Source organism: Mytilus galloprovincialis, chromosome 9, assembly GCF_965363235.1.
Source record: "Mytilus galloprovincialis chromosome 9, xbMytGall1.hap1.1, whole genome shotgun sequence".
Taxonomy (NCBI): Eukaryota; Metazoa; Mollusca; class Bivalvia; order Mytilida; family Mytilidae; genus Mytilus; species Mytilus galloprovincialis.
In genome coordinates this window covers 62462343-62477527 of record NC_134846.1, presented here as the reverse complement: position 1 = coordinate 62477527, position 15185 = coordinate 62462343, and the positions used below count along the sequence as shown (strand labels likewise).

The window sequence follows — 15185 nt, the reverse complement described above, 5'->3', positions numbered from 1 at the left end:
AAGAAATGTTAATAAACTTGTATGAAAATTAATAGACCCTTCATGTTTAGTTTTTATAGCATGCGCAGTAATGCGTTTCAAATTTTTATAAATTTTGTTTAAAACACTTGTTCCTGTTAACTGTTTTTGTTTCCGCACATACTTCTTTTATGGACAGGCATGTGTTTTAGCACAAAAGGTTGTGGTTGGCACCATATAAGAATATCTTTTTAACTACCAGTTTCATTATTTTGTTTTGATGGCATATATTAGTCTTAAGAATGTGTGAAGAAATAATGATATGATTGATAGTTTCCTGTACTTTTTGAATACAAGTTACTATCAGAAATCAAGTTTTTATACGCCCATCAAAATTTTGACGGGAGGTATAATGGTATACAAATGTCTGGTGTCCGTCTGTCTGTCCGGCGTAAACATGTCGCACCGTAACTTGAGAACGACTTATCTAAATTTCATGAAACTTAATATAGTTGTTTTTTATGATGGTCAAATGATCTGTATACTTTTTGGTGAAAATAAGATTTAAACTTTTTGAGTTACGGCATTTGTAACTAAAACAGGGGTGTGTTTTTTTTCACATGTCGCACCGTATCTCAAAAACGATTCTTGATTATTGCTTAAAACTTTACACACTTTTTAGTTATATTAATCTTAATATCTGTATACTTTTTGGTGATGATTCAAAATTTCAATTTTGAGTTATTGAGTATTTTGTAAAAAAGGGGGAGGGTTTTTTACATGTCGCGCCGTATCTCAAAAACGATTTATGATTATTGCTTAAAACTTTACACACTTCTTTGTTATATTAATCTAAAGATCTGTATACTTTTTGGTTTGATTCAAAATTTTATTTTAGTGATATTTGTAAAAAAAAAAACAGGGTTGGGTGGGGGGGGGGGGGGGGGGTTTCACATGTCCCACCATGTCTCAAAAGCAATAAATGGTAATTGCTTAAAACTTTCTCAGAAACTATTTATGATTATTGCATAAAACTTCCACACAAGATGTCGGGCGTATCATGCGCTCATGCCGCAGCTGTTTATTATCAAATAATTTTTAGCAAGAACTCTTTGAGGCAATATACCTCAAAATAAGAAAGGTTTACCGAAAGTTATATTATAAACAACCAGTTACATGTCACATTCAAATCTAAATACCATGTTGAGCAGACAGTGTTTAATTTAGAAAAATTATCAGTCTTGTTAAATTATTATACCCCACGCAACAAAGTTATAATGTTTTTGACCAGTCCGTCCCTCAGTCCTGTTTCTTGTCATCACAACTCCTCTCAAACCACACAACAGAATTTCACGAAACCTTTTTAGATAATAAGGACATAATATGTAGATGTGCATATCTACAGGAAATTATGATTTTTTTTTTTCTAGGAGTTGTGCCCTTTGAACTTATTTGCTTTAATGTACTACTGCAACAGTTTTTCATCGCAACTCCTCAGAAACCACACAAACTAATTTCACAAAACCTTTTTAGATAATAAGGACATACTATGTAGATGTGCATATCGACAGGAAATTATGATTCAATTTTTTTTCTAGGAGTTGCGCTCCTTTGAACTTATTTGCTTCAATGTACTTCTGCCACAATTTGTCATCGCAACTCCTCTGAAACCACACATTAGAATTTCATGAATCTTTGTAGATAATAAGGACATACCATGATGATGTGCATATTGACAGGAAATTATGATTCAGTTTTTTTTTTTATACAATTTTCTTTTCTTACACTTATTTTATTTCTCCAATGACAATGTGGGGTATGTGAGCGTGCTCACTAAGGTTCTTTAATTATTATAGATATTTCTTTGTCTTAAAATTTTCAGTTTTTCTTAATCAAGAATGCTATGTCTCCACACACGCATTTTTCTATTTTAATTCAATATAACAAAATCGTTGTTTTACAGATGAAGTAAAAATATTTGTGAGGAAATCTGCAGTCTGCTATGTTTGCCCAACACTTCCATTATTGAATAAACAACAGATGATGGTTTCTTTTTTTAAATGACAACGTTAATTATACCACACACAACAAAGTCAGTCTGTCAGTCCTATTTCTTGTCATCGCAACTCCTCTGAAACCACACAACAGAGTTTCATAAAACCTTTTTAGATAATAAAGACATACAATGTAGATGTGCATATCAACAGGAAACTATGATTCAATTTTTTTCTAGGAGTTATGCCCCTTTAAACTTATTTTCTTCAATATACTACTGCAACAGTTTGTCATCGCAACTCCTCTGAAACCACACAAAAAAATATCATGAAACTTTGTAGATAATAAGGACATACTATGTAGATGTGCATATCGACAGCAATTTATGATTCAATTACAATTATTTTATTTCTCCAGTGAGAATGTGAGGACGTGGGGTATGTGAGCGCGCTCACTAAGGTTCTTCAATTTGGTAGTGATTATGTCTTTTAATGAAAAAGGATAGATAGTCAGTATATCTTTTAATATATTTTCAAGTTTTACGCTCTCAATGTTAATTGTAGCACAGATACTTGAAAAGAAGTCGCATGGCTTCATAGATATAGCTAGAAAGGGAGATTTGTCCAGTCTATATTGGAGGGATCAGATAAAACAAGTGTGTTCACAAAAGTCTGATGTTGTCTGTAAGATGCACTATGTGTCACTTGGTATCAAGGATCTGATGTTTGCCATGGGCAGAATCCCTGCTGATCAGAAGTTTCATTTAGGGACAGAGTTTTCAGGAGTAACAGACAAGGGAAGGAGAGTCATGGGAGTCATCGATGAACAGGTATAGTTATAACTTGTACGAAAATGAAATAAGATAAGGAGTAAATTTTTGCAAGACAGCAACACATTGATATAGTTACTAAAATTAACATATATATTTGAATATGGCCCGTATGGTCTATATTTACTAATTTCTGTGTCATTTAGTATCTTGTGGAGAGTCTCATTGGCAGTCATACCATATCTTTTAAGCTCACCTGGCCCAAAGGGCTAAGTGAGCTTTTCTCATCACTTTGCGTCCGTAGTTGTTAACTTTTACAAAAATCTTTTCCTGAAACTACTGAGCCAAATTAAACCAAACCAAACTTGGCCACAATCATCATTATGGTATCTAGTTTACAAAATGTGTCAGGTGACCTGGCAAACCAACCAAGATGGCCGCCATGACTAAAAATAGAACATAGGGTAAAATGTAGATTTTGGCTTATATCTCTGAAACCAAAGCATTAAGAGCAAATCTGACGGGATAAAATTGTTTATCAGGTCAAGATCTATCTGCTCTAAAATTTTCAGATGAATCGGGGAACCCATTGTTGGGTTGCTGCCCCTGAATTGGTAATTTTAAGGACATTTTGCAGTTCTTTTGTTATTTATATCTTGAATATTAGTATAGATAGAGGTAAGTTGTGAACAGTAATGATGTTCAGCAAAGTAAGATCAACAAATAAGTCAACATGATCAAAATGGTCAATTGACCCCTTAAGGAGTTATTGCCCTTTATAGTCAATTTTTCGTAAATTTTTGTAATCTTTTACAAAAATCTTCTCCTGAAACTACTAAGGCAAATTTAATCAAACTTTTACACAATCATCATTAGGGTATGTAGTTTGAAAAAATGTGTCCTTTGACCTGACTAGCCAATCAAGATTGCCACCATGGCTAAAAATAGAACATAGGGGTAAAATATAGATTTTGGCTTATAACTCTGAAACCAAAGCATTTAGAGCAAATCTGACAGGGATTACAATTGTTTATCAAGTCTAAATCTATCTGCCCTGAGATTTTCAGATGAATCAGACAAAGGTTGTTGGGTTGCTACCCCATAATTGGTAAATTTAAGGAAAATTTTCCCGTTTTATTTGGTTATTATCTTGAATAATATTATAGATAGAGATAAACTGTAAACAGCAATAATGTTCAGCAAAGTAATATCAACAAATAAAACAAATGACCAAAATTGTCAGTTGACCCCTTCAGGAGTTATTGCCCTTTATAGTCAATTTTACCAATTTTTCTTAAATTTTTGTGATCTTTTTCAAAAATCTTCTTCTCTGAAACTACTTGGCCAAATTTAACCAAACTTTGCCACAATCATCATTGGGGTATCTAGTTTTAAAAATGTGTCTGGTGATCCAGCTAACCAACCAAAATGGCTGCCATGGCTAAAAATAGAACATATGGGTAAACTATAGATTTTGGCTTATATCTCTGAAACCAAAGCATTTAGAGCAAATCTAACAAGAGGTAAAATTGTTTATCAAGTCAACATCTATCTGCTCTGAAAATTGTAGACATATCAGGCAACCCGTTGTTGGGTTGCTGCCCCTGAATTGGTAATTGTAAGTAAATTTTGCAGCTTTTGGTTATTATCTTAAATACCAACATAATATTAACAGCAATAATGTACAGCAAAGTAAGACCTACAAATAAGTCAGCATGATCAAAATGGTCAATTGACCCTTAAAGAGATATTGCCCTTTATAGTTAATTTTTAACAATTTTCATAAATTTTTACAAAATATTTCAACTACTGGACCAAGTTCATTATAGATAGTGATAATTGTAAGCAGCAAGAATGTTCAGTCAAGTAAGATCTACTAACACATCACAATTACCAAAACACAATTTTGTCATGAATCCATCTGTATCCTTCGTTTATGATATGCACATACGCCAAGGTGAGCAACACAGGCTCTTTAGATTTATTTTTACTACTAAAACTGTACTTTTTGAATGGGTTTAATTTTTGATGTATTTGAGTTGTTGCTTTAAGTGCCATCTGTCAGATGTTTTTTTTTTTATTATTATGATAATGTCAACTGTTATGGCTTATTTCACACTTTATTTCATTATATTTAAGTCCAAGTTCATTTCTTAGATACAAATTTACTTGCATTATTGGTTCTTTTCATACTGAAGTGACATTACTTAGATATTTGTTTTAATCATTGTATAAGGTCTATCAAACTAATTTGAAGACCAGGCCAGCTACGTAAACCTAGATTACTTCTGTTTTGCACCATGCCTTTATTTTATTGCTAGCAAGACAACTGACCATGTTATTTTTCATTGCCAGGCATTGGCAACAGATGCAGTAGTTAGTAAGGAATGTCTTTTTGATATTCCTGAAGAATGGTCTCTAAGTGAAGCAGCCACAGTACCATCAGCATTTGGCCTGGCCTATTATGCTCTGACCACGAAGGGAGACATCAGTAAAGGATCCAGCATCCTGATTGCTAATGCTTCCTCATCACTAGGCCAAGCTGCTGTTTCTATAACTGCCTTTATGGGATGTCAGATATTTGCTCTAGTTAGTACTCTAGAATGTCAGCATTACATGAAGTTGAGATACCCATCATTACAGAACATTCACATTATAGACAAGAGTGAGCAGTTTGAAGGAGAAATTCTAAGGCAGACAAAAGGAAAAGGTATTGTGATCGTCTTATATTAAACAGAACCAATTGTCATCTCATGCCAAATCATGATTTGTTCAAATAGCTATAGTATTTAACTTCTCTAGTTCATTCTTTTCAACTGGTATGGTATCATGCATCATATAACTGAAATAAATACATAATTTTTGTATTTGGGTTTGTGAAATCAGAAAAAAATTGATAACCCATCAAGTTCTGAAATCAATGATGATCAATAATTTAAGACCTTTAAATATAGATAATATAGAAAATTGCTTTGTACGTGCTCTCATGTGTACAGTTGTTGCCAGATTGTTGTCAAATTTTAATTACAGGTTAATAATAGCAATATATCAGACAAGTTCTAACATCAGTGTTGATTAATTTTAAAAAAAAAAAAAGCCTTGCCCATCAACAATTTTTAAAAGAATTATGTCTCTTGGCAATATTAATTGTATGGAAAATTGTGTTGATATAGCTATCAAACCTTCATTCCTCAAGGATTTTTATAAAAAGAATGTGGGGGAGGAAAGGAGGTCACTGTGATTTATATTTCATGCGTCTTATGTACAAATAAGGCATCTTTTTTATTTGTTGATTACCAATGCTTAGTTTCTTGTCTTTATAGGAGTAGATACAGTATTTACTTCAACATCAGGGAATTTACACCAACTGGTTTTAAGTGCTTTAAAAGATGGAGGAAAATACCTAGATTTGAGTTCTGATTTTAGTGATAGTTTAATAGGTAAGCTAGTTTCCTCTTGTATATTATAATCATGTAAATTTGCATTTCGATGAATAAAAAGAGATGTGGGGTTTGAGAAAAAATTAAATGACTTACTTCAATGTTTTCTTACTACTACATGTTTATCCAGTGCAGCGAAAGTGCAGTCTGGTTTCTCAGAACTCATGTTGATATCTTCAAGTGTTTTAGTTGAACTATGATTAAAGATGGTAAAAATATGCTGCCTAAAACTATCTTGAAAAACCTCTACACCATATACTTTTCAAAAATATCAATACAAAAAATCTAATACAAATATTAAAGTTCAAGATTTATATTTCCTGATTTTAGACAAAGATATTTTACACGAGAATATAACTTACTACCACATCAGGACAGATCATTTTATGCCAGAAGAATTAACAAGTATTAAGGATCTGATTGGTCAAGGCATAAAGGACAAAGTTGTACATCCTCTGGACTTCAGTTATTATAAACACACAGAGATCCAAAAAGCATTTCAACAGATACAGGACCCAAATAATTTAAAATCTGTACTAATACAGGTAAGATATCTCTGAAATAGTTTTCTCTATTACATCAGTAAAAACTTGTAAACTACTGTTGTAAAACACTGAAATTGAAATACATAAACTATCAACAAACTAAACTGTACAAAATCTAGAATTTCATTGTGTACTTTATTTTTTTGTTGGAAATGTTTTAGTAAAACAGTTTCCATTTAAGCAGAAAATTTCAAACCCTGATAATAGTTGTACTACAAACATATTAGTTTGCTTTGTTCATACAAATATCAGTAAAAAGTTATTGGTGTTTACCTAAGATACAGCAGTCACTATCATAATTGCACAATAGGGAAAAGATTTATAAAATTTGAAGTAAACTTACTTTTGCTGACAAAATAACTAAGACATCTAGAAAGCATAAAACGTTCTTTAACAAAAGACAGATGTCTTTTCTGCATTTCCAGCTCTTAACCATCCTCAGTCTAATAAACATATTTTGGAAGATAGTTATTTTATTTATCCACAAAAATATTTGAAAATGAACTGATGATTTCAATTGATTTCAATTTTAGATAAGAGAGGATAACTCAGAAGACATTACGATATTAACAGAACCCAAGCTTTGTTCACCAGACAAGTCCTACATTTTAGTAGGAGGTCTTGGTGGATTTGGTCTAGAATTAGCGGAGTGGCTTGTAAATGAAGGAGCCACAAAACTGGTTCTGACATCAAGGTCTGGTGTAACAACTGGGTACCAGGAAAGAAAACTCAGGCTTCTAAGAGAAAGGAACATCAATTTAATGGTGTCGTCTAGAAATGTAACAACAGAGGAAGGATGTAGAAAACTGATGGAGGAGACTCAGAAAGTAGGACCTGTAGGAGGAGTTTTCAATTTAGCTATGGTAAAAAAAAGTTTGTAGTTGACAACAATTTGATACTTCATACAGTTTCTTACGACATACTGGTTCATTTACAAAATGAAAGTAACACTTTATTGATTAGATGTACTAAAAGCTCTTTCTAGATTGACCTTCCCCTGGAAAGCTAAAATCTGAAGATTTGAAACCCAATGAAGTATTCAGTCTATATGAATAAAATAAGAAATGGGGTATCAGTTTATGAGACTGAAACCCAACAACAACAATAACAAAAAAACATTTAGACAGCAACATACTGTTTTAACAATAGAAAGGTATCTATGTTCAGCACTTAATTATCCAGTCTATAAAAATGTTTTAAAATATTTATTCTTTTTAATCTACAAACTGAGTCTAGAAGGTTTGTCTTAAACATTTTACTATTTTCTGTATTTAATGCATGAAATCTCTATAAATTATTATTGTTTTAAACTTGACATGTATATGCAATGTAATTTTCATCTCATTTGCAGGTATTAGAAGATGGATTGTTTGAGAACCAGACACCAGAAAACTTTAAGAAAGTTTGTGAACCTAAAGTACATGGTACAATGAATTTAGATAAAGTGACAAGGGATAGTTGTAAAGACAGTCTGGACTGGTTTGTGGTTTTCTCCTCCATTACATCTGGACGAGGAAATGTTGGTCAGACTAATTATGGATTTGCTAATTCAGCAATGGAAAGACTTTGTGAACAGAGAAAGAAAGATGGTCTTCCAGGTCTTGTATTCTTTTAATTTTGACTGATATGATCTATCATTTTTTTTTCTTGCAGCAAATATCCTGTAATTTCTTATTTTAACCATGAAAGTTGTATTAAGATAGATATTTTCCCTATTATAAACTAATAATTTAATTTTGGATGTAACACGTCTTCTGATTGGCTGACATTATTTTGTTATGAGCCCATAGACATAATTAAGTCATGTGATCGTGACGTCATCAACGTTTTTTCATGGTTTTCTACGGTTTAAAATGGAATTTAGAATTAAATTATAAGAAATGACTGTAATATTTTTTCTGTCTATTCGAAATAACATAAAAAATGTGGTGCACACTGTTAAATAACCCGCTACGCGCATTATTCAGTGTGCATCAAATTTTTTATGTTATTTCTTCATAGACAGAAAAAATATTACAGTCATTCCTTAAAGAAATATATACAATTTTACAGAACATTTCAATAAATTGTAGAAGGCCCAAAGTTCAGTGTTCAACTTGAAAATGAAAGGAATGTCTGTACACTGTTATGGAAATTGATTTTAATTTTGTTCCCTTTGGAAAACCAATAGATTTTCTTGTTGAACTTGCATATTTACCTCTGTTTTAGCCTGAGCCCAATAAATGACATATTGCAAGTCAGTATGGTCTTTTAAACACGAAGGATCTTTGTAGGTTTACTTAAAAGTTAATTGAATGAAAATATACTTTTCCTTTATTCCAGGATTAGCCATACAGTGGGGAGCTATAGGTGATGTAGGAGTTGTTATAGATAAAATGGGAGGTAATGATACAACAGTAGGAGGGACATTACCACAGAGAATGTCCTCTTGTCTGAGTACTCTGAGGAAGTTAATGACCCACTCATTTGCAGTGGCATCTAGCTTTGTACTGGCAGAAAAGACTATAGAGACAGGGCAAGATGAACAGGAGAGGAAATTAACACCATTAGATGCTGTTATGAAAGTTATTGGTAAGATTTAAGTAAACCTGACAATTTTTTTCTTCTTTCAAGGTTGGATTTTACATCAATTATAATAAGAATTTCAAACATTGCTTTTCATCAAAAAAATGATTAAGGATAATGGGTCATATGCAACCCCAATATAACATCAGTGAAGATTTTTGTGTAATATTTCTCTTTAAAAACGAAAATTGTTGGGTAACATTTAAGAATTGACATATTTATCTTGATTGTCTCTTGTTGAATTGAGCATTTAATATTGCTAATTGACATTTTTGTAGGAATTACAGATACTGAAAATGTAAACTCAAGTACCCACCTTATTGACCTTGGCCTTGACTCTTTGATGACAACTGAAATCAGACAAGTAATGGAGAGACAGTTTGGTATAACCTTCAAAGTGGATGAAATAAGGAAGCTTACGATTAAACAGCTCAGAGAATACAACAAAGACAAAGATACCAAACAACAGAAGTGTAAACAAGAGGAAGAAGTAAAGCATGATGGGATTACAGCAGACATTCTGATCCCAGTGGAAGAGATTGTTCCAATCAAATTAGTGGAGAATGACCCTGAACCTGTCTTTATTGTTAATATGCTACCTGGTAATTTTGTTTGATTAACAATTATTATAATGACATCTAAAAACTAAATACACTACATCAAGATTGTCTTAATTAAGGAGAATGATATATTATAAAAGCCAAGCCAATTACTAGAAATTGAGAAATTTTTTGAGGTTTTTTGGTTGAAAATAATGTGACTGGTGAGTATAGCAATAATTAAGATCTTATGAATAGGAATCTTGGTTAGCAATACTTCAAGGAGCCTAGATTATTATTGGTATGGGCCTTTTTTCCTTGAAGGTCATATAAAGGAACAACTTAGACAAGCTTAATTGGGTCCTACTAAAAAGAGCCTGGGGAAAAAAAAAGCGCCCGTGGAAAAGAAAAGGCGCCTGGGGAAGAAAAAAGGGGTCTGAGGAAAAGAAAAGGAGCCCGGGGGAAATACATAGAAATTGTATTGGCATGAGACAACTTTGTGTTGATGAAAAAAGTTATGCAAATTGATTTGTTTTTAAATTTTAGACAAGTATTTTGCAAATTCAGATAACAGACATTTGTAATAAAGCACAAAAACAAGTATGAATGTTTCAATTTAAACAATAATATATGAATATTATTTCGAAATACAGATACTAATGGATCACAGCTTATGCTGAACATTTATAAAATGTTAGACATCAAAAGACATGTTTTTCAAAAACGACATCAAAATGAAAAATGCCAAAACAACTTAAATTTCACAGATAAATATTAATTTTATAAAATTAAAAGAGTTACACATTTTCTTTAAAAACGATAAAAGTGACACTTACATGTATATCAGCATCAGCAAATAAATCAATTATACTATGCATGTTAAAAGCAGGTGTTTGCTTAAAAATTGGTATAACACAAATAACATTGAATCACTGATAAGCAGTCACGGTTTTAACAGTTTTGGTTTTATAAAAAAAAAATTAAAAAAATTTGAAATTTTTACGGCATATTCCACAAGGAATATCATATTTGCTTTAGCAGTGGGGTTAAATATTTCTTAGTGACAGGCATGTTGAAACCCTTCCACCATCTTCCAATGTCAATTCAAGTGTGTTTAATGAAATACAAAACATTCAAGAGTGATCAACATGCAGTTGTGAATATTAGACCTCGTACACTGATTTTTTTTTTTAATAACGAAATATACGTTTTGATCGAGAAGAATATCGTTCATGATTCTTCTGTTTCCTCTTGTTTTATATTTACATCTTACTTACTTGTATACAATTTTGAAATCTAAAATGTAAAAGTGCAACAACACTATCAAACACTATCAACACACTTGAGACAAAACAAGCAATGATTTTTTTTTTTATTCAGGAAAACATTTATTGTTATAAAAAATATAAAATGTTATTATTTTCTTCCTGGGCGCTTTTTCTTTTCTCCAGGCGCTTTTTCTTTTCCTGGGCGCTTTTTAGTAGGACCGGGTTACAGTAATATATATTTTTTCATTAATGTAATTGTATTTTGATGAAATGGTTGCAATATTTGAGCAATACTTAAGGATCCTCAGTAGATGTTGTTTTATACTTACAGAAACTGTTGAGATATTTAAACCACTAACTGAAGAGGAACAACACAGTTTCTATGTTATACAATGTACAGATGATTCACCACTATATTCTATTGAAGCCTTAGCTGGTCACTTTTTACAGGTATGACTAGAAAAGATATTATGATTTGATACTGACTCGTGTGTGAAAAATAAGAATAAAATATTGGATATCTTCTTTTAGGTTAAATTATGGGGATCCACTTTTGGTAGGTCAAAGATGTTAGGTATGCAGTTGTATTAACATTGGGACATCTCATTTCCATGGAGATTATTAAACCCGCTCACTCAGTCATGGTCTATTGACTAAAATTTTGCTTAGTTTGTGATTATGTAAGTTTATTAGGCGCTTCTAGTGTTAGGTCAACAATATTTGATATGCAGTTGTATTAGCATTGGTGCCACCTCATTTTCATAGAGATTGATTGGGTCTACCTTCAGTCATGCTTCATTGACTTTAAATATTTTGCATAACTTTGTATGTTAATAAAAGACCAAACATATCGCTGCGTTAACAGTTTATATGATATATTTGTAAAAATAAAATGTTCACTCTACTGCCTCGTTAACAACATATTACAAATAACAAAAAATAAATATGTATTAAAGATTCCAATGGATTTTAAGGTATAATTTATTATTTTTCCTTATGGTGTAGTGAACATTTTTCATGTACAATTTCAGGAGATAGACCTGTTGCATCCAGATAAACCTGTCCATCTTATTGGTTATTCTATTGGAGGGAGGTTGTGTTTAGAGATGGCATTACAGAAACCAGACAGCCCTACCAGTCCTGGTGTCAAGAGTTTAACTTTGATTGAATCACCACTCCCACTGATTGAGAAGAATTTGAAATCATTTGAATCTTCTCTGGATAGAAAAAGAGAAATTTTGAAGTCGTTGTTGCATGTTCTAAAGTTAGATAAAAATATTGTAAGTAGGAACTTGCTGTTGATTGCATTGAAAAAAATGGAAAGTTAAAAGTGATTTAAAAACAGTATCAGAAAAAAAAATTATTTAAGAATTTTACAAACAAAACCCAAAATATAAATAATTTTGGTTTTGTTATTTAGACTCCATTCATGTGGATTTTTTTCCCCCATAATTCATCTAATATTTTGTTAAAGTAAGAAAACTAGAAGCCTAAACAGTACGAAATAATCTGCTATACCAGTTTACAAAAATGCCAATGTAACTAATAAAAAAAAAGAAGATGTGGTATGATTGCCAATGAGACAACTCCCCACAAGAGACCAAATGACACAGAAATTTTAATTGTTAAATGTTTAAACAACTGTTGGTCTCCGTACGACCATTTGATGACTCTATCTTTGTGTTTTTACCTTAATAGAAGATTTATAACTAATATCCAAGTTTTTTGCTTATTATTTAAATTTCCAAGTGAGTGTTTCAGTCTCTTGTGAGCTTCTTGTTTACAGTACATTGCATGTTTGTCATTTTATTTTAACAGGAGTTACCAAGTGAATCTCATGAAATGGTAGAGGAAGTGTGTACCATTATAGCAGAGAACAGCAATGGTCAGGTCCAAACCCAAGGCATTTTTAGGGCAGTTCACTCATATCTACAGAGGATGCAGATAATAACGAGTTATAAACCAGATGGAGTGTATGATGGTAGAACAGTTATTGTAACACCAGAAGATGTGACTGACTTACAAGCTCAGAAGGTATATCAAATAGAATTACTGGTTTTTAAGACAAGGTATTTTGTCCAATTTACATTACTGACTTTTTAAGGCCCAAGAGGTATTCTGCCAAATTTACATTATTGGCTCATCAGAATTACATTACTAACTTTAACATGCTGAATGCTTACTCAACAAGGGTGCTACACAGAGTAGTTTGGTTTCAAGTTGTAAACAACTTCACAAATATTTTATTATTCTCTGTTCATGAAAAACTCAGTAAAATATTTTCTTCAACTTGGGAGTTGTTTATACTGATACTAAATGCCCAACAATCAAAGGAGTAATTTCGAATATGTTTTGTGATTTGTGTTTATATTATGCTTGTAGAAGGAGTGATGTCACAAGTTTGTTAACTATGGCAGCACATAATTCAGAGGATTTATTATGATATACATAATAATTCTGTTATTTTGTAAAACATTTAAAATTTGTAAATTATTTTAGCAAGTTATATACTCTGTATACAATAACATGTTCAGGGATTCAAAATTTACATGTTTTTATTTCAAATTGATTAAGATTTTATTGTTGACCAGTTAAAATATTCTGTTTTTCAGTATTTCAAGCAGAAAATCCTCCATGTACAGGTTGGAATTCAGGATGAGACATTTACTGACCAAACTGTATCAGCAATAAAGACAAATTTACACAATAACATTTCACATTGAGGAACATTTGTTTGACTAAATACTATTAGTGCTATATTTATTGTTTGCTAAAGTTTATTCTAATTGAAATTTATTGATTTGCATGAAATTAGATATTTTGTTCTTAATATATGTATTCATGTTATTATTTTGAAGCTTTGAAATTTAGAAAATTGAAAGTTGAATAAACCATATTTGCTCTAAATGTCTGTTATCCTTCAGCAAGAGTTTTTTCATGTCATTACTGTTGTGTTTCATGTTCACAAACAAATTCTTACAACTTGCCAATTGTTGGTAAATGCCAATTTTCTTGTTGTTTGTTTATCGTGCTGCTGATTTGGGAAAATATAGTTCAAGCTATCTTAAAAGCTTCATATTTTGAAAGGTAGAAGTCTTGGATCTGTCATATGTCCATTGTCCTTAGTCTCATCTTTTGTTTGCTAATATCAATCTTAATGAGGATAATCAAACATTTATACAAATAAAGAAAACACGCCAACCAAACCTTTAAATCACGATCTTTAGGTAATTCTTCAAATTACATGCTTTTGTTTATCCTGAGGTAACCAAAGATTTGGTTGAGCTACAGTTTAAAGATAAAAAAAAAAAAAAAAAAAGGAATATGGTGTATTAATTCTTAAAGAAAATCCCTACTTCCACTGACCGAAGAAAAAGCAAAGGAACAATGATTTTATTGCCACCCATATCAAAGACTGTACAGCCTTCAACAATAAGCAAAAGCTGATGCAACAGAACTCTATGTATATCTTGTTCTCATCTTATATGCAGAAGGGAATGGGCTTGTTTTGACAAGTTTAAACCAAAGACTTGATTAAATTGTGTTTGCTGTTTCTAATCATGTGGCTTTCATAAATATGAGCAAAGACTAGTCTTCTCTGAGTCTAAATAAGTGTCCTGGTTGGAAACATTCACTGAATTAGCATTTTGAAATCTAGCTCAATATATTGGCCTAGTCGCAGAAGGGCATGTACTTTTTGTCGAGCCTGCAACTTTTGTTGCAGAAAGCTCGACATAGGGATAGTGATCCGGCGGCGGCTACGGCGGAGGCGTTAGCTCACTTCTTAAAAGCTTTATATTTTAGAAGGTGGAAGACCTGGATGCTTCATACTTTGTATATAGATGCTTCATGTTACGAAGTTTCCGTCAGTCACATGTCCAATGTCCTTGACCTCATTTTCATGGTTCAGTGACCACTTGAAAAAAAAGTTCAAATTTTTTGTAATGTTGAATTCTCGCTTATTATAAGTAATAGGATAACTATATTTGATATGTGCGTACCTTGCAAGGTCCTCGTGTCTGTCAGACAGTTTTCACTTGACCTATCTCATTTCATGGATCAGTGAACAAGGTTAAGTTTTGGTGGTCAAGTCCATATCTCAGATA

At 31.9% G+C, this 15185-nt stretch overlaps 1 protein-coding gene across 1 annotated transcript in view; it reads left to right on the top strand.

Annotated features, from left to right (window-relative positions):
- The window catches only part of LOC143045555 (fatty acid synthase-like), a 44122-nt gene extending 30136 nt beyond the window's left edge, over positions 1–13986 (top strand). The window contains exons 17-28 of the mRNA XM_076218139.1: positions 2517–2782; positions 5078–5432; positions 6046–6162; positions 6493–6707; positions 7241–7570; positions 8059–8305; positions 9030–9278; positions 9551–9874; positions 11411–11529; positions 12111–12359; positions 12898–13113; positions 13692–13986. Of these exons, the coding sequence (XP_076074254.1) occupies positions 2517–2782; positions 5078–5432; positions 6046–6162; positions 6493–6707; positions 7241–7570; positions 8059–8305; positions 9030–9278; positions 9551–9874; positions 11411–11529; positions 12111–12359; positions 12898–13113; positions 13692–13802 (2798 nt within the window). The 3' untranslated portion in view covers positions 13803–13986. The remainder of the gene's footprint in view (positions 1–2516; positions 2783–5077; positions 5433–6045; positions 6163–6492; positions 6708–7240; positions 7571–8058; positions 8306–9029; positions 9279–9550; positions 9875–11410; positions 11530–12110; positions 12360–12897; positions 13114–13691) is intronic.
- The last annotated feature ends 1199 nt before the right edge of the window (positions 13987–15185 follow it).